Source organism: Kazachstania africana, chromosome 1 (genome assembly GCF_000304475.1).
Source record: "Kazachstania africana CBS 2517 chromosome 1, complete genome".
NCBI lineage: Eukaryota > Fungi > Ascomycota > Saccharomycetes > Saccharomycetales > Saccharomycetaceae > Kazachstania > Kazachstania africana.
The window spans coordinates 79,764-104,082 of NC_018940.1; the positions used below are offsets into that span (position 1 = coordinate 79,764).

At 37.4% G+C, this 24,319-nt stretch overlaps 15 protein-coding genes across 15 annotated transcripts; 8 read left to right on the top strand and 7 right to left on the bottom strand.

Moving 5' to 3' along the window:
* Positions 1–89: 89 nt before the first annotated feature.
* STO1 (Sto1p) lies at positions 90–2,711 on the bottom strand (the record flags this gene model as incomplete). Its single annotated transcript, XM_003954567.1, has 1 exon — positions 90–2,711. The coding sequence occupies one exon, from the start codon at positions 2,709–2,711 to the stop codon at positions 90–92; it is 2,622 nt and encodes an 873-aa protein (XP_003954616.1).
* A 290-nt stretch (positions 2,712–3,001) lies between these two features.
* Positions 3,002–5,548, bottom strand: EPO1 (Epo1p; the record flags this gene model as incomplete). The annotated part of the gene is made up of 1 exon (XM_003954568.1): positions 3,002–5,548. The coding sequence occupies one exon, from the start codon at positions 5,546–5,548 to the stop codon at positions 3,002–3,004; it is 2,547 nt and encodes an 848-aa protein (XP_003954617.1).
* A 249-nt stretch (positions 5,549–5,797) lies between these two features.
* PKR1 (Pkr1p) lies at positions 5,798–6,151 on the bottom strand (the record flags this gene model as incomplete). Its single annotated transcript, XM_003954569.1, has 1 exon — positions 5,798–6,151. The coding sequence occupies one exon, from the start codon at positions 6,149–6,151 to the stop codon at positions 5,798–5,800; it is 354 nt and encodes a 117-aa protein (XP_003954618.1).
* A 274-nt stretch (positions 6,152–6,425) lies between these two features.
* On the bottom strand, positions 6,426–6,674 carry NCW1 (Ncw1p; the record flags this gene model as incomplete). Its single annotated transcript, XM_003954570.1, has 1 exon — positions 6,426–6,674. The coding sequence occupies one exon, from the start codon at positions 6,672–6,674 to the stop codon at positions 6,426–6,428; it is 249 nt and encodes an 82-aa protein (XP_003954619.1).
* A 920-nt stretch (positions 6,675–7,594) lies between these two features.
* KAFR0A00470 (uncharacterized protein) lies at positions 7,595–9,376 on the top strand (the record flags this gene model as incomplete). Its single annotated transcript, XM_003954571.1, has 1 exon — positions 7,595–9,376. The coding sequence occupies one exon, from the start codon at positions 7,595–7,597 to the stop codon at positions 9,374–9,376; it is 1,782 nt and encodes a 593-aa protein (XP_003954620.1).
* A 36-nt stretch (positions 9,377–9,412) lies between these two features.
* On the bottom strand, positions 9,413–11,212 carry ASI1 (putative ubiquitin-protein ligase ASI1; the record flags this gene model as incomplete). Its single annotated transcript, XM_003954572.1, has 1 exon — positions 9,413–11,212. The coding sequence occupies one exon, from the start codon at positions 11,210–11,212 to the stop codon at positions 9,413–9,415; it is 1,800 nt and encodes a 599-aa protein (XP_003954621.1).
* An 809-nt stretch (positions 11,213–12,021) lies between these two features.
* Positions 12,022–12,555, top strand: SHH3 (the record flags this gene model as incomplete). The annotated part of the gene is made up of 1 exon (XM_003954573.1): positions 12,022–12,555. One exon carries the CDS (start codon positions 12,022–12,024, stop codon positions 12,553–12,555), a length of 534 nt encoding a protein of 177 aa, XP_003954622.1.
* A 120-nt stretch (positions 12,556–12,675) lies between these two features.
* On the top strand, positions 12,676–13,311 carry SPC24 (kinetochore-associated Ndc80 complex subunit SPC24; the record flags this gene model as incomplete). Its single annotated transcript, XM_003954574.1, has 1 exon — positions 12,676–13,311. One exon carries the CDS (start codon positions 12,676–12,678, stop codon positions 13,309–13,311), a length of 636 nt encoding a protein of 211 aa, XP_003954623.1.
* Positions 13,312–13,688: 377 nt separating this feature from the next.
* Positions 13,689–14,899, top strand: ASC1 (40S ribosomal protein RACK1; the record flags this gene model as incomplete). The annotated part of the gene is made up of 2 exons (XM_003954575.1): positions 13,689–14,225; positions 14,477–14,899. 2 exons carry the CDS (start codon positions 13,689–13,691, stop codon positions 14,897–14,899), a joined length of 960 nt encoding a protein of 319 aa, XP_003954624.1.
* Positions 14,900–15,055: 156 nt separating this feature from the next.
* On the bottom strand, positions 15,056–16,450 carry MGR3 (Mgr3p; the record flags this gene model as incomplete). The annotated part of the gene is made up of 1 exon (XM_003954576.1): positions 15,056–16,450. The coding sequence occupies one exon, from the start codon at positions 16,448–16,450 to the stop codon at positions 15,056–15,058; it is 1,395 nt and encodes a 464-aa protein (XP_003954625.1).
* Positions 16,451–16,643: 193 nt separating this feature from the next.
* On the top strand, positions 16,644–17,852 carry KAFR0A00530 (putative peptide hydrolase; the record flags this gene model as incomplete). Its single annotated transcript, XM_003954577.1, has 1 exon — positions 16,644–17,852. The coding sequence occupies one exon, from the start codon at positions 16,644–16,646 to the stop codon at positions 17,850–17,852; it is 1,209 nt and encodes a 402-aa protein (XP_003954626.1).
* Positions 17,853–18,021: 169 nt separating this feature from the next.
* MED11 (Med11p) lies at positions 18,022–18,423 on the top strand (the record flags this gene model as incomplete). The annotated part of the gene is made up of 1 exon (XM_003954578.1): positions 18,022–18,423. The coding sequence occupies one exon, from the start codon at positions 18,022–18,024 to the stop codon at positions 18,421–18,423; it is 402 nt and encodes a 133-aa protein (XP_003954627.1).
* Positions 18,424–18,714: 291 nt separating this feature from the next.
* On the top strand, positions 18,715–20,175 carry EUC1 (Euc1p; the record flags this gene model as incomplete). Its single annotated transcript, XM_003954579.1, has 1 exon — positions 18,715–20,175. One exon carries the CDS (start codon positions 18,715–18,717, stop codon positions 20,173–20,175), a length of 1,461 nt encoding a protein of 486 aa, XP_003954628.1.
* A 231-nt stretch (positions 20,176–20,406) lies between these two features.
* Positions 20,407–21,990, top strand: HFD1 (hexadecenal dehydrogenase; the record flags this gene model as incomplete). Its single annotated transcript, XM_003954580.1, has 1 exon — positions 20,407–21,990. One exon carries the CDS (start codon positions 20,407–20,409, stop codon positions 21,988–21,990), a length of 1,584 nt encoding a protein of 527 aa, XP_003954629.1.
* A 144-nt stretch (positions 21,991–22,134) lies between these two features.
* On the bottom strand, positions 22,135–24,183 carry ILV2 (acetolactate synthase catalytic subunit; the record flags this gene model as incomplete). Its single annotated transcript, XM_003954581.1, has 1 exon — positions 22,135–24,183. One exon carries the CDS (start codon positions 24,181–24,183, stop codon positions 22,135–22,137), a length of 2,049 nt encoding a protein of 682 aa, XP_003954630.1.
* Between the last annotated feature and the right edge of the window lie 136 nt (positions 24,184–24,319).

Here is a 24,319-nt window from a genome sequence, read left to right on the forward strand (position 1 = left end):
ACAGTTAATTAATAACACATTTTTAAGATAATATATTCGAAATTAATCTTTTTTTTTTTACTAATTATACAAAAGACAAAGTCGGGAGGTCAAATTTCATTAACCTCATTAATCCAAGTTAATAGCTTTCTCTGAGTAGGTTCATGTGGAATTACATTGTCTTTGAAACCTCCGATGAATTTAGGACCTAGTAGTTTGTATTGAGTTGAAAATTTTCTCAACAGACTCTTGGCAAAACACATTGCAGTGTCGTACTTCCAAAGTAAATCTTGTTTCATTAAATCATCCTCAACGTCCATGTCATCAGCAGAATTAATAACAGGGAGAGTAACCTCTTCATTATTGCTAAGACCAACTTGTTCAATTGAAGATGTCATGACTTTACATAATTTCTCAAAAACAAATTCGAACAGTTCAACGGAGTCTGGTGAACTCACGAGTTCCTGGGATAGGGTTCTGAACACAGAGTCGATTGCGGTAACATCGACCAAACCATAATTTTCAGAACCGTTGAATTCTGTGAAACAGAAAGTTATGATTGATTTTGGTTTCACCAAATCAGCGAATTTCATGGTATCGACGATAAGGTAACCAGTTTGAGAATTCTTAACCCAATAGCTTAGTACCGCCTCGATTATAGTATATTCCTTGATATCTTCCTCAATCTCTAAAGTATCAAAGACTTCCTTCAAGTCACTACCCAAATCACTAATATATTTATTCGCATGAGATAAAGATCTACTTCCTGAATGGCATAGACATTGTATTAATAACACTATGATAAAACGGCTACGGTCCGCCATAATTGAGCCATATTCATTAGTCAAAGACTCTAGTAGTGTTTTCAATTCATTTATGTCTCTAGTGTTATTCGGTTTATGCATAAAATCTAATATATCACGAACAATAGATTCTATTGGCAGGCTATCCTGTTTGAAAAATAAATCGTTCTTGGTAACATCGTTAACATCAACAGTAAATTCGCTTGTGAAAAGATTTTGATAAAACGCTGTTAGTTGATTCACTGGAATATATGAACTGTCAAGGTATTGCTTAAACTCATTTGGAAGACTGTCATCCACTTCAGCGACATTCGAAGTCAATCTCAGTTCCTTACGAATTAAGTTTTTTATAAAAACAATCTTCGGATTATAAAACGACTTTCTGTATTTGATGGAGTCTTGTTCCCATTCATTCCACTTCCATGAAAAGTTGAAATTACTCATTTGGATTGAGAACCAGTCCAAAAATCTTAGTTTCAACTCAAAGTCTAGATTTTCTATGTTGTTATAAAAAAATCTAAATGCCCTACCAAATACTGGTGCAATTGCTTTGGGGTCATTTTGACAGATATCAACGAGCAAAGTATAGAAGTAAGCAAATGGTTGAGAAACATTCGGTAATTTAAAGATTAGACTTAAGATTGTTTCAACGGTGAGATCTTCAAGTTTAAAAGTGGAAGCCATTGGATTCTCTTCATAGATTGCAGCAATTTGGGCGATAGATTCACCTGCAGGGGCAAAGATATCGTCCTTGAAAAATAAGTTTAATGAAATAACTTGTTTAGCAACCTCGCTTCTATTGAATTCTAAACTTTCCACAATGTCAATGACAATGTCGTTAAATAATTGACCAGCATATGTATCAATTGGGATGACAGTTTCGAAGTCGGTGCCGATGGTGTCAGGTAAGTAAGCATGAAAAACATATCTTGGTACCCTCCATAGGCCATCTACCGAACCAACAGATGTTTTATCTAATTTACTAAATGGTTCTAACTGTTCAGCAGTTGGTAATTGTAGAGCACTATTGAAGCCTTGATTTCCTGCTTGAACAGGTAATAGATTATTCCAATCGTAAAATAATTGAGAAACTTCTTGCATGTTGTTTAATAAGGCTTTCTTCAAGTTTGGTAGTGCCAATTGAACTAATTCAATGATTTGATATGGACTGTTCTTGGTGTAGTCTTTCAATATATCAAAGTCAGCAGCTTTTATAACGTAATTTTCTTCGACATATTTAATTAATTCTTCAACACTATTCATTAATGCTTCTGTATCTTCAGATTTAGATTTTTTAAAATAAAATAAGTATGGGATGTTTAATAGAGTATTAGTGTAAATGGCTTCAGATAGAGCATTTCTTTTTTCTGGATTCAAGTTGTTTAAGTTCACTGCTAACTCAAAGAATTGTTTATAGAGTGAAATTACATCATCATTGATCAACATTGGTGATACTAATGAAAAAAATCTTAACAGTAACTTGATCCTATTCCATGACCCAGTATCATTAGAAACACGTTCGGAGTCTGTCGTATTATCAATAAATTCGCTGCAAATGTTTTGTAATAAATCAAAGAAATGGTTTAAGATACTTTTCCCAGCAACCTCATTGCCAGCATTGACTGTCATCGTTAAGAGAGCAATGGCAGGTAGTTTCTGTGGTTGTTCGAATGTAACAGCAGTGAAAGTCTGAAGTAAAGCATTGTTGAAATATTCTTCTTGGCCATATTCATTAATAATAGCGTCACTTAAAAACTTGATATCATCCTCGAAAGCTTTCTTTGACTCACCTATGGTACGGATATCTGGCATCATTTCCTTACAAAGCTGAACCACTGGTGGAACTCTTTGTCTCTTTGGACGACGTGGTTTAAAGTCTCTGTAATATTCATCATCATCAAAATCCCCCTTTCTCTTTCTGTTAAACATCTCGAAATAATTGGTCTAGCTAGCTCAATGCCTCTACAAAATATGTGAGTTGAAAAATGTTAATAAGTGTTCTAACCAAGTTAAATATCTTGAGTTTATTTCATCTAGTTTTCATATTTCCCACTGAAAAAAAATATATATATTCGTTAGACATGATATTCTACTATTATGAGTGCAGTATTGAAACTAACAGTACTATTGGCATATATAAAGAGAATTGAAAAGTTCGATGTATAAGTCATTGGATATAGTATACAGATTGTAAGATATGCGGATTTGGAATATAAAAATTAGAACTGTTTCTCAAAAGTGTTCAAGCGCAGCTTTAGATCGGCAACTTCGTCGTCTTTCATCTTTAGCTTAAATTTCAGCTCATTAATTAAATGTAAAAGTTCTAAGGAGTCTGTGTTTTCTCCTTTCTCTAGGAGTAGAGCACGTTCCTCGGCTATGAATCTTTTCAATCTCTCTTCGTTGACTTGTTTAATAAGTTCGACTACTTTTGAGGTATTTTTTTCTAATTCACTTTCGAAATCACTTAAAGATGCTGGTTTTAAGGATTGGTTCCCTCTTTCAAGTTTCAAATTCAATTGTTTAGATAAAATGGTTTCTCTCTTGATAGATTCAGCTAATTCTGTTGATAGCAGGGTCAATTCCGATACCAACGCCTTGTTTTCATTCAATAAGGTCAAATTGTCACCAGTAATGAAAAGTTCATTGGATTTCTTTCCAGTTACATCAGTATATTTGTATTTCTCAGTAACTGTATTATCAAAATTAAATTCATCATTCTCGTTGTCTTTATCACTTTCTTCAAGAGTGTCGTATTTTTTGTAATTGTCTTTTTTGTATTGGAAAGTATCGTCTTGTATGCTGGCATCGGTTATGTCCACGTTAATGTTACTTTCTGAGCTATGTTTTTCAATGGTAGAGCTACCTCTTCTATTGTCTGCTATTGAAATACGTTTTGAGTTATATGATAACAACAGAAAAGCGTCTAGAACCATCGTCATTTCTTTTTGAAAATCATCGGTGGTTGAGAAAGGCTCAGTACCAACAGTGTTCTTGCTCTGATGAGACACAGGCTTATCTTTCTCTAATGAATTAAATGTTAGTACTTTTTCAGTTAAAACGGTGGGAGCTGTCTGATCATATCTCATATGGTCATCACTTATGTTCAAATTCTGAAGGCCATTTTCTAAAGCACTATTTGGTCTTAAATTCAAATTCTGTTCAAGCTCAATATCAACTTCTCTTTCTTTTTCGTTGATCTTATCTTCTCTTTGTTGGAGTTGAGAAGCCCTTTTGGCCAACTGCTGCTCCCTTTGTTTGATTTCAATTTGTTGAGGTTCAGAAAGTTTTATGACATTCAATTTGGGTTGACTGATGTTGGAGGACTCCTTGCCAAGTGGCTCTTGCGCATACATTGATGTTGACACAGAACTGTTTGAAACATACCCGGGAACAGGGCTATTGTTAGAAGCTTCGCTTGGGAACGAGTTGTTATTTGGATACAAGCTATCACCACGATTATTTGAAGTATATAATGGGTCCTGGCTTGGTGGTGGATTTTGCAGTTGCCTTAGATTATTCATAGAATTCAAATTTTGGTTCATATTTGGCATGATCTGTCCCCTATTTTGTACCATATTTCTGTTTTGAGGTTGGATATTATTCTGCTGTAAAGGCATCGGTGCGTTGTTAAATCCCGGTAATTGAGGATGCATCATATTCATGTGATTTTGCGTAGTAAAAGGCCTTTGTTGGTTATTGGTCAAAGACATAGTCCGTGGTGCACCTTGTTGTTGAGGTATTGGAGGTCTTGGCATAGAACTATTCATAAAAGTATTGGAACGGGAGTTGTTCATGTACGTTTGGTTGAATTGTCGTGGTGGGCCCTGTTGTAGAGACATGGTTCTGACATCATTATTATTATTTGAAATGTTATTTGGAGCTGTTGGGGGGAACATTCGGGGAGCTCCTTGTTGTAATGACATTGCTCTTGGATTGTTCATATTTGGGTTGCCCTGTTGCAATGACAGTGTTCTTGGATTGTTTATATTTGGATTGCCCTGTTGTAATGACAACGTCCTTGGATTATTTGTATTTTGGGGACCTTGTTGTTGCTGTCTTGCGACAGCACTCATTGCCATTTTCCTTTGATTTGTCATATACTTTCTGTATTCTGTACTTGACATATCATTATGGTTTGTAGTAATAATTGTGGGTATGATGGGAGTGGTAGAACTATTGTGATTGAATTTATCACCTTGTTTGTATCCTGCCTTTTGGATGTCGTTAAAAGTGTAAAAAGTGTCATTTGTGTTGTTTAATATCACATCATCAGCAGCATTGTTGTTGACTTGTCTCTCACTTTCCTCAGCAGCGATAGTACCAACAGAATCCATGTTATTGCCTCTCTTAAACTTGCCAAAATGATTCTTCGACTTAAAGAAGTTAGAGAAAGACTTTTGAGTCAAAGAATGAGATTTCTTGGGTTCAGTTTTTGGTTGCCGAGCCTGTGAGGCATGATTTTGTTGGTATCTTTGTCCTGGGGACATCCCATTGTAGCCTTGTTGTTGTGCGGCCATTTGTCCACTAAATTGCTGTGGTACATTTTGCTGGAAGTGTTGATTCTGCACTCCAAACTGGTACTGTGGTCTCTGTTGGATGGTTTGATTCATTAGATAATTTTGGTTAGCATTCTGTTGATTCAAATTTTGATTGACTGGAGTCTCCTGTGTAATATCGATACTTCCAATATCGTTAGTTAAGAAACCATTTCTCATCTGATTCATGGATGAAGTATGGTTAGTAGAAGTGTTCATGGCAGCTTCCATATGGGCACGTCGGATATATAGCTATGTAAAAGAGGTCAGATTGGCTTTTGATGGTTCTTATAATTTTCACTTTTTTTACTTTTTTTGCTTCGACAAGCCTAATTTTCTGCTCTCTCGACGTCAAAAAAAGGTCTGTTTTGGAACATTAAGGTACAACAAAAATTGATGTTGATGGCTTATATATAAGAGCGTGTGGTGTACGTATGTGTTGTATACAAGTGAAATGTATATAGAGAGTATGTATGTGGATTATAGTTTTCTGGATGTGGTACTATGAGAGGCGGTAGAGTCCTTGGAGTAACCAGATGTGACTTCTCCAGTGAGTGGTGATGCTTCGGATTCAGCCTTTCCCTTATTAGTTTGTAATTCACTGTTTGATTTCAGGTCTATGTTCTTCAGTTCGTTGACAAACCATATGACGGTGATCCACAGCAGAGACGCGATGATGAAGAGTAATATGAAATGGATATTGTAGTTTGTGATGACTATCAGCGACCCGAGCGTGACTAACAGCAGAATGAAGGAAACATGGGTAGCGATGATCAACTGAGGAGAAGTGCCCGGTTCGAAAATGGACTCCCATAGCCTAACGAAGAACGACATGTTTAGTTGGATATAACATACTGTGATACTCGCAACCAAAATCGTTGTGCATCAATAATTTTTCAATATTGCAAGTATGGATCGAGTCTCCGGGTAAAAAAAAAAATAAAATTGATAGTGAGTGTATTCAAAATGTGACAGATTGATTAATAATGATAAATATTATATAAGAATGGTAGTGTCAATGATATAAAATAAAGATATATGCCCCCCCAAATAGAAAATAAACATGATTTTTTTTTTAGCTGTCGTGGAAAAATCAGTGTTTTTAAATTTAGATACCAGAACCTAAGATGAAAGAACCGGCGACAACAGCACCCATGGCGAAACCGTACTTCCAGGAGACTGGGTTGGCGACCATACCGGCAGCAGCATTAGAAGAGGCGGTGGTGCTGGTAGAAGAGTTGGAGGTGGTGTTGGAAGCGTTAGCGACAGCAGTAGCAACGGCAGTAACGGAGGAGGCAGCAACGGCAGCGTTAGAAACTAAAGCAGAGTTAGTGGTGATGTTAGAAGCGTTAGCCATTTTTATAATATTGTGATGTGATGTGGAATATGGAAAGGAAATATGTAATTTGCTTTTATCGAGGGTTTATCATAAAGAGAAAATGTAAGAGAATACAGACTAGATCATTAGATGCTTTAGAGGCGAACTTATATACAAAATTTCTAAAATCGAATGACTGGTCAACCTTCTCGAGGGTATCTCATACCAAGACTTATTTTTAACTAGATGTACGGAAGTCTCAATTTTTCTCCTGGAGCGATTTACCCAGACGCACTTCACCAAATTCTCGAGCTCCAGCACAGACTCTTCCGTAGAAAGACCTTCGGGCCAGAACTCGCTAAAAATAGCGGAATATGGGCGCCCCGTCATCTTTTGCCTCTTTCGGAAAGCGAGCTTCCAAAAGCGGGAAAAGTGCAGATATCGCGTACTGATCGAGTGAAGTGCGAAACTAAGCCATTCAATTTAAAAAGTGCTTTACTGACGCGTGAAGGAATCACACAACTTTTGGTGTTTGGTTCTCGACCCATTTTTCCCATCACCGCGCCATTTTGGGCAATTTTCGCAGTGGGAATTGGCCGACACTAAGCAGGCCCATCTAATGCCAAGACTTTTTCCAGAGCGTGCTCACAGGACTCGAATGGGACAATACGATCACATGACATGATGATCCCAACCGCTCAAATTCAGGAACCGTTTTTTGCAGGAGTCTTTTTTTTCTTTTGAGAGTTTTGACTCCTCCCGCGATTCCAATGACTCGGATCATGATCATTAGACTAGGTGAGAATGAATGGATTGGCGTTAGAAGTCAAAACTGCTAGGAAATGTTAGTTGGCAATGAAGTATATATAAAGCATTCGTTTGCGTCAGAGTAGCTCAATGGTAATTCTTTATGTAATTTCCACTGCTGTAGTAATATCACGGCCAATCCTAAAAACCACATGTCATCTTCTCAACTTGCTATTCTCTCAGTCTACGATAAGACAGGTCTGCTCGAAGTCGCACAAGCATTGAACTCTCATAACGTTCGTATTATTGCCTCCGGTGGTACCGCAAGATTATTAAGGGAAAATGACGTTCCTGTTGAAGATGTCTCTGCAATTACTCAAGCACCAGAAATGCTAGGCGGTAGAGTGAAAACTTTGCATCCCGCAGTGCACGGTGGCATTTTAGCCAGAAGCAATGAATCAGACGCAAATGAATTGGCCAAATTGAATATAGATAAAATTGATTACGTTGTTTGTAATCTATATCCTTTCAAAGAAACCGTCGCTAAAGAAAATATCACCATGGGTGAAGCCATCGAAGAAATTGACATCGGTGGTATCACACTTTTAAGAGCTGCTGCAAAGAATCATGAAAGAGTAACAATTTTATCCGATCCAAAGGATTATTCCAATTTTATTACCAATTTGAATGAATCTAAAGTTACTCAGGATTTTAGAAATAAATTGGCTTTGAAAGCATTCGAGCACACTGCAAGCTATGATGCTGCAATCTCAGACTTTCTAAGGAGAACCTACTCACAGAATGAAAAAATGCTTCAATTACGCTATGGTACAAATCCTCATCAGTCTGACGCACAGGCTTTTATTGGCGAAGGAGCTAACACTTTGCCTTTGAAAGTACTTAATGGTTCTCCAGGTTATATTAATCTGTTGGATGCATTAAACTCTTGGCCTTTAGTTAAAGAATTATCACAATCATTGAAGTATCCGGCAGCTGCTTCATTCAAGCATGTATCACCGGCTGGTGCAGCTGTAGGGTTGCCATTAGATGACATTGAGAGACAAATTTATTTCGTTAATGACATTGCTAACATCAACTCATCCTCATTAGCTTGTGCTTATGCTAGAGCCCGTGGTGCTGATAGAATGTCATCCTTTGGTGATTGGATTGCCTTATCCCATGTTGTGGATGTAACAACCGCTAAGATCATCTCTAGAGAAGTTAGTGATGGTGTTATCGCTCCAGGTTACGACTCTGAAGCATTAGAAATTTTACAAAAGAAGAAGGGCGGCAGATATTGTGTTTTACAAATGGATCCAGACTACATTCCAAAGGACATTGAAACAAGAGAAGTTTACGGTATTTCATTACAACAAAAAAGAGATGATTCTATCATCGATACATCTTCTTTTTCCAAAATTGTCTCCAAAAATAAAGATATTAACGAGCAGGCATTGATTGATTTAACAGTAGCTACCATTGCATTGAAATACACGCAATCAAATTCTGTATGCTATGCAAGGAATGGTATGACGATCGGACTTGGTGCTGGTCAACAATCCAGAATCCACTGTACCAGATTGGCTGGTGACAAAGCAGATAATTGGTGGTTCAGACAACACCCAAGAGTTTTAGGTATCAAATGGGCGAAGGGTGTCAAGAGGCCAGAAAAATCAAATGTCATCGACCTTTACGTCACTGGACAAATTCCAACTGATGAAAAGGAAAAGGCAGACTATGAATCCAAGTTCGAAGTGGTGCCAGAACCATTGAATGAGACCGAAAGAAATGAATGGCTAGCAGAATTAAAAGGTGTAGCCCTTTCCTCGGATGCATTTTTTCCATTCCCTGACAACGTTTATAGAGCCGCTAAATCAGGTGTCAAGTATATTGCTGCCCCAGCGGGTTCAGTGATGGATGAAGTTGTCTTCAGTACTGCAGATGCGTTAGATATGGTTTTTACCGTAAATTCACTTCGTTTATTCCATCATTAAATCTAATTTATATATCTATAATTTAGTATAAATCACTTATTTTGTTTGTAGTTTAGTATAGCCATTGACGGGACGTCTACAACAAATACATGAATTATAATTTCGTAAACTCAATGAAATTCTACAATCTTCACAAACTGCAAAGCACTTGCAAGGCCAAAAAATAATATTTCTTTGATTTGCTTTGCATACGGCACATGATAAATCATCAGCATTCTCCTCAAAAGTCGACTCACTGGAATTATTCAGCTTGATGGTACTGTATTTTGACCTAGTCAGCCTACTTTGTGATTGTAAGTGTTTTGAAAATATTTCTCTAGTCGATAGATACCAATCCAAATTCTTTTTGGAATGAAGAATAGTGGTATTTGGCGAAATTAAATCCAATGCGTTCATTATGTAAAGGCTATCATCCTGTGATATATCATCCAAATCTGAATCATAGTCATCATCATCTATATTTTCTTCTTCGTTGAAATCAGGTAGATAATTAAAATCATTGTCATCATCATCGTCATTAGACAATATAGTATCGTTTATTTCAGTCATGTACGCTTTTTCGTCAATATCAACCTGGGTATCATCAGAAAATGTCGCCTCATTACCTAACTGATTAGGATTGGCGATGCACTTTTTCAAAAACTTAATAAACTTAGTCAACAGAGACGTATTGTTGTGCACTCCATTTCCCCATTCCGCTATAATTGTTTCTTCGTCCATAATTTCTTCATCTCCTTCTATGTTGAAGTTCAAATAAGAAGATATTGTGAATAGTTTGTTTATTTCAAGTGGCACGTTAACATACGGGAATTCGTTATTTAAATTTTTATCTTTATTATCAGTTCCCAGATACAATAAAATTGCTAGTTTGTTAATAATAGTTGAAAAATCCTCATCTCCGTTAAAGTTTAGATGTTTTGACCAGTTATTCATGAAGGAATAGAATTTCAAATCTTGTAAATTTTGTAGTTTGAAGGCCGTTGGATTAAATCTGACAGCACACGCAAGTAAATAGCAAGTAAATGAGGCAATGACGATGAACAGTGAGAATAGTTTGGGGAAATGCCTGAAAATTATTGAAATTGGGATAGAAAAGAAGCCATTTTTAGACATTCTGTACATTAGAAACCCTAAATAAGTCATATTCAGACATGTACTCATTAATAATCTTGATTTTCTAGTATTGAACATCTCCACGAAGTGAATAATGATACGACTTGCGATCGCTACCATACAATCAGCTAAGAGCTCTGGAGAGTTTGTAATATTAACTTTCATAGTCTTCAAAATGTAGAACTGTAAGGATAACTCAAAAATGGAGTAGTCTGATCCTTCCAATGGTATCTGATTCGATGATATGGCTACTACAGTTTCCACAATGTAAGATAACGTGAAAACAATGAATAAACGGTGTGGGTAAGAAAGTAAGTTAGAGTTTAGCAATGGTTGAAATAAGATAATCGATAATAGTAAGGTTACGGAGAAATGTAAAACAAATCGCAGCCTGCTCGGAAGAATTGTTGTATTGTTGGTATTACTTCTTCTAGACCTAATTGAAGACAACAGAACAAATCTATTCAATAAAATGGAGGTGATGAAACATATAACGCCATAGCTGCTAAAGAAGAAACCGATTGTATTTAAAATCCATCTTTGACCTATAAAAAACTCATCAGTATTGGACTGTTCCCAGAATTGCAGTTTCACCGCATCAAATAGTGCCAGTAGTAGCCTATAAGGTGTATTTATCAATTTGGCAACGACAGACCTACCACCTAAGATATAATGAGAAGTTTGATTCAAATAGGGTAGCTTCTCTATAATTGTTGAATTCATGGAAAAATGGTGGAATGGAAGATAGTGATCAAATAGAATAATGAGTATGCAAGCTCTGAAGCTATTCGTGTATCTTAATATGCTCTGGGTTTAGCAAAGTTGAATTCTTGGCGTCAGTGAAGTGAACTCAGCCCATCGTTGAACGCTAGGAATTTCCGCATATTTAAAAGACGACGCATATTAACGAGCAAAGACAGACATACGAACATATCAGAAACCTACATTTATATTGAAAGGCGATCGTTGATCTCTCCAGATATGTAGAATGTGATATCTAGAGGTTCAGTCTTGCCACAAGAGCTGGTCTGTGTTTTTGCTTTTGTTGGAACATGAAGAATCGTCATGAATTGCAAGAAAAGCATCTATTTGAGGACAACCAGGGTGTAAAGTTGATTTACGCATCTATGGGATTGTATAGTACTCGTTTATTTCACATAATCTTAGAGGGTACTCCGTTCTTCATCGGTCTGATCTCTTGCAAGGGTTCGTAAGTAAAATGTATATAGATTAGTAGCAGGGACCATGCAATACATGTTACAAGTACAATGCTTGTCCATTTTGATGAGGAATTATTTCTCTTACTGATAATCAGATTCTACGTTTATCCAGTCAAGAAGCCTCCGAACTTTCGTTTGGATGAATTGACAATACTGGAGAGACGCATTGCCCTTAAAACCCAATGATTAGAACAAAGTAATATAAAATTGTGAATAAGTTCTTGATTTCACGGTTTTTGCAGCTTCTATGAGAATACTACTATTATACAATCTATATTTGGACGTTTTGTCAAGAAATTCACTGAATATAAAATGAATGTTATTCAAACGTCAAAGACGCTGACTAAACGTTATTTGCCAATTGCAAATTCGCAACTACGAATACTTCCCACGCAACACAGGTTTATTGTCTACAATGAGAAGGTCAGAGCACCTAGTGAATCAAAGGAATTAGTAGGAAGAAGAAAGCAAAGGCCCATTTCGCCTCATCTAACCATCTACGAGCCTCAAATTCCCTGGGTACTGTCTGCATTACATAGAATCACTGGGATATATCTTGGCCTCATATTTTTTAGTTGTACCATACTTTTAGGTGTATCGTCAATATTTAATCTAGATATTAGTACGAAGAAGATGAAAGATTGGTACAAGAGATACATTCCAACGTATGCCAGTGTTCTAAACAGAATTTTATTGAGTTACTTCGTGAGTTTCCACTCCTTCAATGGTATAAGACACCTTGTTTGGGATACTGGCAGACAGTTAAGCAATCAAGGCGTTATAAGGACAGGCTATGTGGTCATTGGCTTATCCACTCTAGTTGGCACCTATTTGTTAAGCATTTAATCCGTGTACATATCACACATCGCGTTTTTCATTGATGATCACACGAAAAAACTTAAGAGTTTAATAAAGATAAATAAAACAAAAGAGGCTAGGAAGGTACACAGATACAAGAGGGTAAATATGAGCAGCGAGGGGAAACTTATTGATGATCCTGCATCTCTATTGAAAGAAACTAGAGAAGCTTTCAACATTGAAGAAGATATCGAAAATTTGATCGAAATTAACAAGAAATTGAAACAAATAAAAGAAAAGTCAAACACGTTGATAAAAAATCGAAATCTGAATATAAAGAAGTTGTCCAATGATATGAATGCACATAAAGACAAGACTGATACTTTAACTATTGAATTGCAAAGAATCAGAGAGGAAAATTTTAAGATTAAGGAAAATGAAGCCAACTTAGAAATATTTGTGAATGATTTGAATAAATTAGAGTCAGAAACCACTGAATTAAGGCAAAATATCGATGATAAAGTGACTAAGCTAATCTCTGAACCAAATACGTTGGATTTTACGGCAGATCCTTCCATTCTCGATGATCCTGTTGCCAAGGCAAACTTGTTAAAATTGAAATTTTATAGGTCAATGGGGATTATAATAGACTCAGACAACAATCAAGTGCTCATTGAAAATGCTAAAAACAAGATCGATATCTTACCACTAGATGATGATTACAGTGACTTCTTCAAGACCAAATTCATTTGGGATAGAATTAAGAAATCACAGAGTCGAGAGGAAACCCTAACTCCTCCTTAGGTCTTCTACCAAGCCCTTCTTTAAAAACCCTAACAGTTACATCTTTTTTTTTTTGGACTTGGGCGACTTTCGTAATTCATGTCAAAAATGACTGGGTTTAGGAAAATTAATTATTAATGTTTGGGTTTAACAGTCAAACGAAATTGTTCTGAAAGTTTCTTAGAGAAAACGCTTTTTCCCAGCGAAAGTCTGAGAATGGTTGTTGAAAATTTTTAGACGGGACGCACTGGAAAGTTGATGAGGATTTCGTCTGAATTTTTCAATGGTTAAAGAAGGCCTTCCAAAATTCAGTTTCATTATTCTTCTTCTCTACTTTTTTTTTCAATCGTGTTTTTTCTTTCTATAAAAAATCAAGCAATCACTTATAGATAAACACAATGGCATCTAACGAAGTTTTAGTTTTAAGAGGTACTTTAGAAGGTCACAACGGTTGGGTTACTTCCTTAGCCACTTCTGCTGGTCAACCAAACTTATTAGTTTCCGCTTCCAGAGATAAGACTTTAATCTCCTGGAAGTTAACTGGTGATGACCAAAAGGTCGGTGTCCCAGTCAGATCTTTCAAGGGTCACTCTCACATCGTCCAAGATGTCACTTTAACCCCAGATGGTGCTTACGCTTTATCTGCTTCTTGGGATAAGACTTTAAGATTGTGGGAAGTCGCCACTGGTGAAACTTTCCAAAGATTCGTTGGTCACAAGTCTGATGTTATGTCTGTCGCCATTGACAGAAAGGCTTCTATGATCATCTCTGGTTCCCGTGACAAGTCCATCAAGGTCTGGACTATCAAGGGTCAATGTTTAGCCACTTTATTAGGTCACAACGACTGGGTTTCCCAAGTCAGAGTTGCTCCAAATGACAAGGACGATGACGAAACCGTCACTGTTATCTCTGCTGGTAACGACAAGATGGTTAAGGTATGTTAATTATTTTTTTACTAACTGATACTTCAATATGAAATGTGATTCTACTATTGTTTTCATTCAAATGATGTTATCATATATTTGCTACTTCGGACAAGACTATCTATCTTGAATGAGACATACTAATTATCACCAAGATCTCTGATGATTGAATTAATAGTAGATATTGATTATTTGGAGTGACAGATCATCCATTAAATTATTTCTTATTTTACTAACAATGAATCTTCTAATATTTCTGATAGGCCTGGAACTTAAACCAATTCCAAATCGAAGCTGATTTCGTTGGTCACAACGGTAACGTTAACACCATCACTGCTTCCCCAGATGGTTCTTTAATTGCTTCCGCTGGTAAGGACGGTGAAATCATGTTATGGAACTTAGCTGACAAGGTCCCAATGTACACCTTAAACGCCCAAGACGAAGTTTTCGCTTTAGCTTTCTCTCCAAACAGATACTGGTTAGCTGCTGCCACTGCTTCTGGTATCAAGGTCTTCTCCTTAGACCCACAAGCCTTAATTGATGACTTAAGACCAGAATTTGCTGGTTACAACAAGGCTGCTGAACCACACGCTGTTTCCTTAACCTGGTCTGCTGATGGTCAAACTTTATTCGCCGGTTACACCGATAACGTTATTAGAGTTTGGCAAGTCATGACCGCCAACTAAACTGAAAATACATTGTAATATACCACATTTTATATTTGTATAAACATTTTTAGTTTCGGTCAATACCAATGAATTTTTTAATTCCGTCTCTTATGTATTCTTCAATGTAAATTAATTACTACGAATAAATATCTTTAATACTAGTAGTATATCCTATTAATTAAGTTTATCAATATCATCCACTTCTTTCAATTTTAACGCCCTTGTTTTGTCTAGCTCATCTTCAGCTTCTTTCAGCAATTCAGCAAAATTAATTTCCTTGGCAAGTTTAATGGAATCCATTAGATATCTTTCTGCTTTTAATAAAGAGCCGCCGTGAAGATCCAATATACCTTTACCATATATAGAGAGGGCAACTGCTTGAGAAACTGCAGTATCCAGTTGATCGTCCATATGGAATCTTAACCTTTTGTTCTTTTTTGAGAAATCAATTACTGAATCGTAGCATTGATTGGCCATTTTCAAACATTTTACCTTATTAGAGTTTAAAAATCTCAGTGCCTTTATAATCTTATCATCTTGCTTCAAAGCAGGATCAAGTTCACATCTAGATTTTATCTGGCTTAAGTCTGACTCGAATTTTTCTGCTTCAAGGTATAATAATGAACCTAGATTTGCTTGTGCCAGTAATATTTGACCCGGAGGCATATCAGCCATCACCATCCACTCCACAGTAGTCATTTTACAACTTAACGCAGATGATATATCCTTAGAGGAAAGACAATAGGCAGTATATAGATCTCTCGCAGTAAAGAATTCCTCTTTGAATGGTTCCCAAGCACTACTCTTTTTCTGCAAATCTAGAATCATAGATCCATCCTGTTCCATTAAAATATTATCTGAATTGACAAAAGTTTTGAAGTCTTCATCATCCACACCAATTTCATTATCATTACTAGCTTTCATTAATCTTTTTGAAGTTCTTTCCTTTCTCTTGTCAAAGAATTCCTTCAATTCTGGTGATTTACAGAGAATTTCTTCTTGAACCAGTAATAAATGGGCCAATAGATTTCTTTTACCCAGGTCCAAATCTCTATTAAGTTCCAAAGATTTGATCAATAGTCGTAAATCTTTCCTTATCATCTCACTTCTATAAGGCTCTGGGACGTTACCTGGAGTATTCAAAGCATTGAAATAACGATACAACAATTCAGTATAAATGTTCCTAGCGTCTTCCACTAAATCAAGTTTTTCAAGTAAATCAGCGATCTTCAATTCAATCCTTGTATAATGATCAATCAATTTGTTATATTGCTTCTCATCCAATCTATTAAGTATCTTGATATAAACCTTCAATGCCTCACCATAATTGAAATTTGCCTTGTTACTCTCATTCCAAATCGCAGTCTTCAACAGTTCCCTTATCTCAGATGGATAACTCCCTTTAAACCATATTTTATCATATGCTGCATGATTAACATAGCAGTACAGAAACGAGCCACCTGTAGCCACTGAGACCCCAGTTAGACCCCACAGCCACTTCGAGTACGTCTTCCTTGCAAACACTGGTCTACGGATCAATGACGAAGAAAACTGTAGAAACCTATTCATGAGTGATGTTCTTAAACCGTGCTTACCGCAAGATGGCAGTTTGATATTACTAAACTTTCAAGAACCTTAAAGGGAAATATTAAGCAAACCCGAAAATCACATATAAAAGGCGATGAGATGATGAGTGAGATGCAAAAAACATACAAGCCTAGACGCTATTCGAGTGTTTAGAGTAGAGTAGAGCAGTTTAGCAATGTGTGGTAGATATGCTCTGATTTATGATGGCAATGAATTGCCCATGGAGTTTGCCAGATACAATTTGGAATTTGATGAGAAAGAAAAACCAAAGGGATTCACTTTTGGTAAGAACTTCAATGTTGCCCCTACCAATACGTGTCCAGTATACCGTCCATCACATGAGAACCCTGGCGAAATGGAATTGAAGTATATGAAATGGGGGCTTGTTCCCAGCTGGGCGAAGGATATTTCAAAGTTTAAGGGTTATAACACAATCAATTCCAAGTTAGAATCCGTACTGAAAAGTAGAGTATGGGCAGGTTGTACTAGTCACAAGAGGTGTGTCGTACCAGCTAGTGGATATTACGAGTGGAGGAAGGATAGAAAGGAAAAAATCCCCTACTATTTCACAAGAAAGGATGATAAACTGATGTTCATCGCTGGTCTTTACGATTACAATGAAGCTGAGGACTTGTATACGTTTTCTTTAATCACTGGCAGTGCACCTAAGAATCTGAAATGGTTGCATGAAAGAATGCCATGCGTCATCGAGCCAAACACTGAGGCATGGAATCAGTGGTTAGATCCAGAAAAGACAGAATGGTCACAGTCTGAGTTGGATGGATTGCTTAGCCCTTGGTACAACGATGATTCTTATATTGTCTACCAAGTACATAAGGATGTTGGGAAAGTGAGCAATAATGGTCCATATTTGATAAAACCTATCTTGAAAGAGGATGCAGAAAAGGTCAAGGAGGAAAGAGAGGGTATGGGCATCCCAGAGGAGCTTGGTAAGGATACTGCTGCAAAGAAGCTAGAAGAAGAAAAGATACAGTTAATAGAAGGAGAAGAAGAAGAAGAAGAAGAAGAAGAAGAAGAAGAAGAAGAAGAAGAAGAAGAAGAAGAAGAGATGCCTTCTGCGAAGAAGGAGGAGATCGAAGAAGAAGGTGTCTATGCCAGTGAAGAAGAAGACTTGGAACCCGAACCCAAGACTGCACACAAAAAGCCTTCTAAGAGAAAACAACCTGCTGCCAAGAGAGAAACGGGTGAGGATATCAAGCATTACAAAACCAGCAGAGGCAACGTCAGGACAGGAAAGGACAGTGGCAGAAAGCCAAGAACTCACGCACACGATGAAGGTGTTGAAGAACGTAGGGGGGGAGACATCGTTGAAAGATTAAGGGAATCTAGTAGACCCAAGAAGAAGCAAAAGGTTAATGAATGAAGTAGCTGCACCATTCATTTCCCCAGTTTTTACTATTCAATTCTATATATTCGTTAACAGTTTAAGTAATGCGGTTTTTTTGTCGAAAAAGATTGAAAAATTAGTTATGAGAAGCTTGATACAGAGTGATACTTCAAGATAATTGTTCTAAAGATAACTTAGAGTCATTATGCAACCGCAATATGTACGGGAACGGTTGGATAGTCTAGAATGCATTGATTTAAAGCTTTGCACCATGTTGAAGGAAGCTTCGCAAGTGGTGTTTACCTTTAGTGAAATTAAGAAGGGTAATGTGGACTTGAAACGACAGTTCGAGAACCACGTCAAAGGATTCTACAACAATCTGGAGGAAGCCACCATTAGATTAAGAAATGAAATCAAATTGCTCGATGAGAACACAGGTACCAGATTGCTACCTATTAGTGTAAATAAGAAAAACCTCGGTCAAGACGAGGAAAAGCTAGCGGAGCAAGTAACATTACTAGCAAATGTGCTGCAAGATGTTAAAAATGAAGCCAGCACAGAGCCTCTCATGAAAGATGAGGATGAAGATGTCTTAATGGATGGATGATAAATCTTCCTATCCACATTTCCTGGTAAATTCAGCTGCCATCAATAGAAGCTGCTGAGAGAAATTATTTTACCGTCGAAACTCTAAGAAGGCAACGTTCAAACTCAATAGTATCTGTTACAAATAAACCCCTGTGAGATTGTGCTCGTTAATATACATATCTTATATAACATATTCATCATAAAACACGCATCTGTAAAACGTCTGCAAGACAAGAAAAGCTAAATGAAAATTTCAAGGCCTATAGAAACTATAACAAACAAAGAACTCTATTAGAAAACAGTAGCACCGATGTTCGAATCACCCTCAGATGATAGCTCCAGAACATCATCACTAAGGCCTGAGTCTCCACATGATCCCATTAGAAATTCTTCTAGACCAGATAATAGACGTAAAGCTCGGCCACGTTCAAATTATCAGTCACCACAGGAAGGTCAGAATGATAGCAATGAAATGCCGTTCCAATCTTTCATAATTGATCAGCTTACAAGATTACAAGAGCAAAATGAAATGTTAAAGAATAAGGTCGAAGCGATCCAAAGAGAACAAGAAGAATATTATATTAGCCAGGTGAAGACATTTGATAATGGGTTTAAAAATGTAGATACTTGCATCAAGGATGTGGCTAATCTAAAAGAACTTTTTAAAGAGATGGTGGGGATAATGACTGGCGATAGAGTACGGTTTCTAGATCATACCAATGAGAGTGTGACAAGTGCAGAAGCAGAACGTCTAAATAAATCATCTGTCCTAAACACAGAAAATGCACTTGTCTCTACACCTACTGAAACGGAGGGGTGGATGGCTTACAGAAGAGATGATAACGTGCTAACTCATAATGAAAGAGTGAGAGTCAAACTTGAAACTGATGGCAGATTGCCAGAAGGACCACCAAATAGCTACCCATTCCCTACAAGGCGCGATGAAGATGCCCTAAGTTACATTAACAGCATTGTGGATGCGCAGGAAAGAGGTGATAGATCTACTGAAAATGCACTTAGAGTAGAGCAGGCAATGAATTATAAGATTAATAGGGCAATACAGAGTGTTTCAGACGTAGCCAGGGAGTACTTCGAGGGTTTTCATGGAAAACCTTCCTTATTATCTTTAGAAAGAAGATTCGGATCAACCTGGAGAAGAGCTCCCGGTGACAGAACCCTGTTTGCTAAAAGAAAATGCATTATCTCTAAAATAGATCAAATATTGGAAAATCCAACAAATTTTAGGCTGCCGCAAGACTTGACAAGAAACCAGGCCATCAAAGTCATTGAAAACATACGATTGGGGAACAATACTTTTAGAGGCTATCATTGCCGGTTGACACTAGCACAACTATACGAATATTTTTCCAAGAAAATGGATAAGAAGGAAGACTACTCATTAAAATTGATAAACAAAGGTGTCCCCAGGAGGACTATCCTATCACGCCAGAGAGAAGCTGAGTTGAAAGCAAAGGAAGGAGTCGAAGGTTTATCAACTCCTACTGATACTACACCTGTTCAAGAGGATGATATTAATAATGACAACAGCGATGAAGGAGGACAAAGTGACGAAGATGAATGCAGTGATGATGAAGCTGATGAACATGGCGAACATGATGAACAGGATCAGACAAATAATGATCCCACCGTATATCATCTTGATGGAGTGAATAACCGTAGAGATTACGACGCCGGAAACAACTTCCGGGAAGATGTAAATCATGGTACTATGTCAGAGCCAATGCGTTTGTATTACAGGAACGATGACTAGAATATGTACAGCCCCCACCATGTCTAGTGGCTACTAGGAACCTTTTCAATGTTATATATATTCATTCAACTTTTTATATACCTCGGCTTGTCAATACAGCATCTTTTTCTTAGAAGGCCACTCGATGATACATACTAATGAAAAAGAAAAAGGTTATAATAGCTTGATGTCAAATAAGGCATCGCATCGCTACGACATTAATTAGAGTGAACAAGGGATTAAAGTACTATAATGTCTGATATTTTACAATACACATCACTGGATGAGATAGAATCCAAAATCTCCCACTGCAATGATTACTTTTATCGAAAACAAAGAGAGGTAAAATCAACTAAGCGTGATTTGGAATTTCGGAGTAACTGTTTGAAGAAGCTGTACTATGCCATCAAGGAGAATGAGGAAGCGCTAGTACTGGCAATGCACAATGATTTCCACCGTTCCAGACAAGAATCCTTGGCTTTAGAGCTTATTCCGCTCTACAATGACGTACTGGATATGATTAGCCGGTTACCTCAGTGGATCAAACCAAAGAAGGTGAAAGATTATTCACCTGTTTATGCATTCGGTACAACAAAGATTGAAAAAATCCCGAGAGGCACAGCTTTAGTGATATCACCAAGCAACTTTCCTGTCTATTTGGCGTTAGGACCTGTTGCAGCAGCTATTTCAGCTGGAAACACGGTAGTGCTAAAACCAAGTGAGAATACCCCTTCTACGGCGAAAATTATCGAGAAGATTTTACTTGATGCTGAACTACCACAAGGTCTGATTGAGATCGTCCAAGGTGGTGTCACAGAAACAACTAAACTAATCAAGTCACCTAAGTTTGATATATTCTTTTACACTGGTTCTACCAAGGTGGGCTCTATTGTTGCACAAGAAGCTGCAAAACACTTGATCCCTTGCGTATTGGAACTAGGAGGCAAGTCACCATTTTTCATAACAGAAAATTCTCAATCCAGTAAATTTAAAATGGATGTGCTCATTAAAAGGTTATTCTTCGGAGGGTTTGGTAGTGCTGGCCAAATTTGTGTGGCACCAGATTATGTTCTTATCCATGAATCTAAATACAATGAATTCGTTGTAGCATCAAAAAAGGTTTTGGATAAGTTCTATTCAGGTCATATTGCTGAGTATACAGCCATGATCAGCATGGCAGCTTACGATAAAATGAATACAAGGCTTAAATCTACACGAGCCGATCTTTACCAACCTTCAAGTCTTAAAGCATCTGATCCTGCTACTTCAGACAAGGTAAGTGCTCGTGTCATTGTACCTACTTTAGCTTTTGATTGTGATTGGGACGACCCTTTGATGCAGGAAGAAAATTTTGGACCTGTGCTACCAATTGTCAAATATAATGACCTTGATGATCTCCTTGATAAGGTAATCAGATATCATGACACGCCATTAGTACAATATATTTTCTCTGATTCAAAGCCAGAAATAGATCATATCTTGAGAAGAGTGCGGTCAGGTGGATGTGTCATCAATGATACCATTGTTCATGTGGCAATGCAGAATGCTCCATTTGGTGGTATCGGTAAATCCGGTTATGGAAACTATCATGGCATATATGGGTTCAATGCCTTTACTCATGAGAGAACCATCTTTAAACAAGCCTTTTGGATGGATTTCCTGCTTTCTATGAGGTATCCTCCTTATTCAGAACAAAAATCTAAGCTGATTCAAATGACTACAGAACAGAAGCCCTGGTTTGACAAAGATGGGAGAACTTTTATTTTCAAGAACATCAAGTTTTTAATTGCTATTTTTGTGGCTATCCTATCAATAACTTATTATTTTATTGTTTGAATGTGCATTAAATTATGAGGTAATTTAGAATAGTTATTAATTTATATATACATTTCCGAACACTAATTGCTATCTATACCATCTGTATGTAAAGTTTTAAATAATTTTTTATGAAAAAAATAATGAGGATTTATTATCAATTCTTTAATACTTACCATTAGTGCGATTACGGCGTAATTCATTCTGTTCTTTCTCTGTATTTTCATCAAAACTCATGAATTCATGCAAACCCTTACCAGCAGGCACCATTGGCAAGACAGGAACCTTCTTTTCTACTTCCACTTCCAATAAGACAGGTCCATCATATTCAACAAATTCCTGTAAGGCTTTATCTAATTGATTTTGCTTAGAGACCTTGATAGCCTTCAAACCCATGGCCTCGGCAAGCTTTATAAAATCTGGGTTTAGTTGATGAGTGTGAGAGTAACGATTCTCGTAGAAAAGTGATTGCCATTGAGTAACCATACCTTGTTCTTCGTTGTTTAATAATAAAATCTTGACGGGAGCGCCGGCTTGAACTGCAGAGCTCAATTCAGTCAATGTCATGTTGAAAGAAGCGTCACCATCGATGTCAATGACTAACGCATCAGGCTTTGCCACCTGGGCACCAATTGCAGCTGGTAGGCCGTAACCCATTGTACCTAACCCACCCGATGTGATAAAAGTACGTGGATGTTTCCAGGTCCAATGTTGTGCCGCCCACATTTGATGTTGACCAACACCTGTGGTGACGATAACTTCTTTACCAGTTGCATTTGCAATTTTTGATAATTTTGAAATGACGGTTTGTGGTTTCAGTTTAGAATTTGGAGTTTCCTTCATATAGCTATATGGATATTTTGTTTTCCATTCTTTAATCTTGGCAAACCATTCAGTTCTTTCTTTGACCGGGAAGATCTTTGGTAGAATACTTTGTAAATTAGCTGTTGCATCACCTTCTACAGCAATTTGCGCTTCCACTACTTTATTTATATTTTTCGGACTAATTTCAAAATGGATAATACCACCTCTATTTTCTAGAGCAGCACGACGTGCTTCTGGGGCAAATTTAGCAATATTACCAGTGACACGATCATCAAATCTAGTACCAATAGCGATAATTAAGTCTGCATTTTGCATTGCCAAATTAGCAGTTGCACAACCATGCATACCTAACATATCCAAAGACTTTGGATCTTCTTGATCGAATGCACCTAGACCTAGTAAAGATGTAGTGACTGGAATCTGCGCTCTTTCACTTAATTGTTTTAGTAATTTAGGACCATCTTCATTTCCTAAGATACCCCCGCCGACGTAAAGAACTGGGTTTTTAGCCAAATTTATTAAATCAGCAGCTTTGTTTATATTATCTAAGACAAACTCATCTTGAGCCTTGTTTGTTAGTTGAGAGAGGGCATTTGAAGGCAGAGAGCTTCCTACGGGGATCGCATCTCTTAGAATTGCGGCAGTGACGTCCTTTGGTAGATCCACTAAGACAGGACCCGGCCTACCTGACGTGGCGATTTCAAAAGCTTCATTGATTCTTACGGGTAGTTCTGCTACATTTTTAATCATAACGTTCCATTTCGTACATGATCTTGAGATACCAACGACGTCAGCTTCTTGAAATGCGTCAGTACCTATAGCAGTCGTTGGAACTTGACCAGTGAAAACGACCATGGGGATACCATCAGCCAATGCGTCAGCCATTGGTGTGACGACGTTTGTAGCACCTGGACCGGATGTTACAAGAACAATACCAGGCTTCCCTGACGCACGGGCGTAACCTTCTGCCATGTGACCAGCACCTTGTTCATGTTTTGGTAGCACGAATTTGAAATTCTTACTTTGGTAAATAGCATCGTAGACGGGGAGAATGGCACCACCTGGATAACCAAAAACGGTGTCTACATTATGTCTTGCCATCATTTCATTAAAGATTTGACCACCAGTTAAACCGACTAAAGAATTGTCCATCTTCATTGGATCAACCTTTGCCTTTTTACCAAACGATTCTCTGATTTCGCTAGATAGAGGGTCTACATCGAAACTTGGAGCTGGCTCTGGTCTTCTATTCGTCGCTACAGCTTGAGCAGAAGCAGAATTTAGAGTTTTTGTAGCGTTTGTATAGTATCGTAGTGCCAAAAAGGGAGATTTACTTCTTGCACATCTCTTTAGAGCATGACTCCGAAGGACAGGACATCTAAGCATCATTATTAATAATCTGTTACTGGTATCAGATGGTAATTTCAAAACACAATAATGTCCTACCGAGCTGCCTGCTTTTATAAATTCTCGAATTTCAAGTATGATTCATACTAGCTTGGACCTGATAGAAGCCATTTTTTTT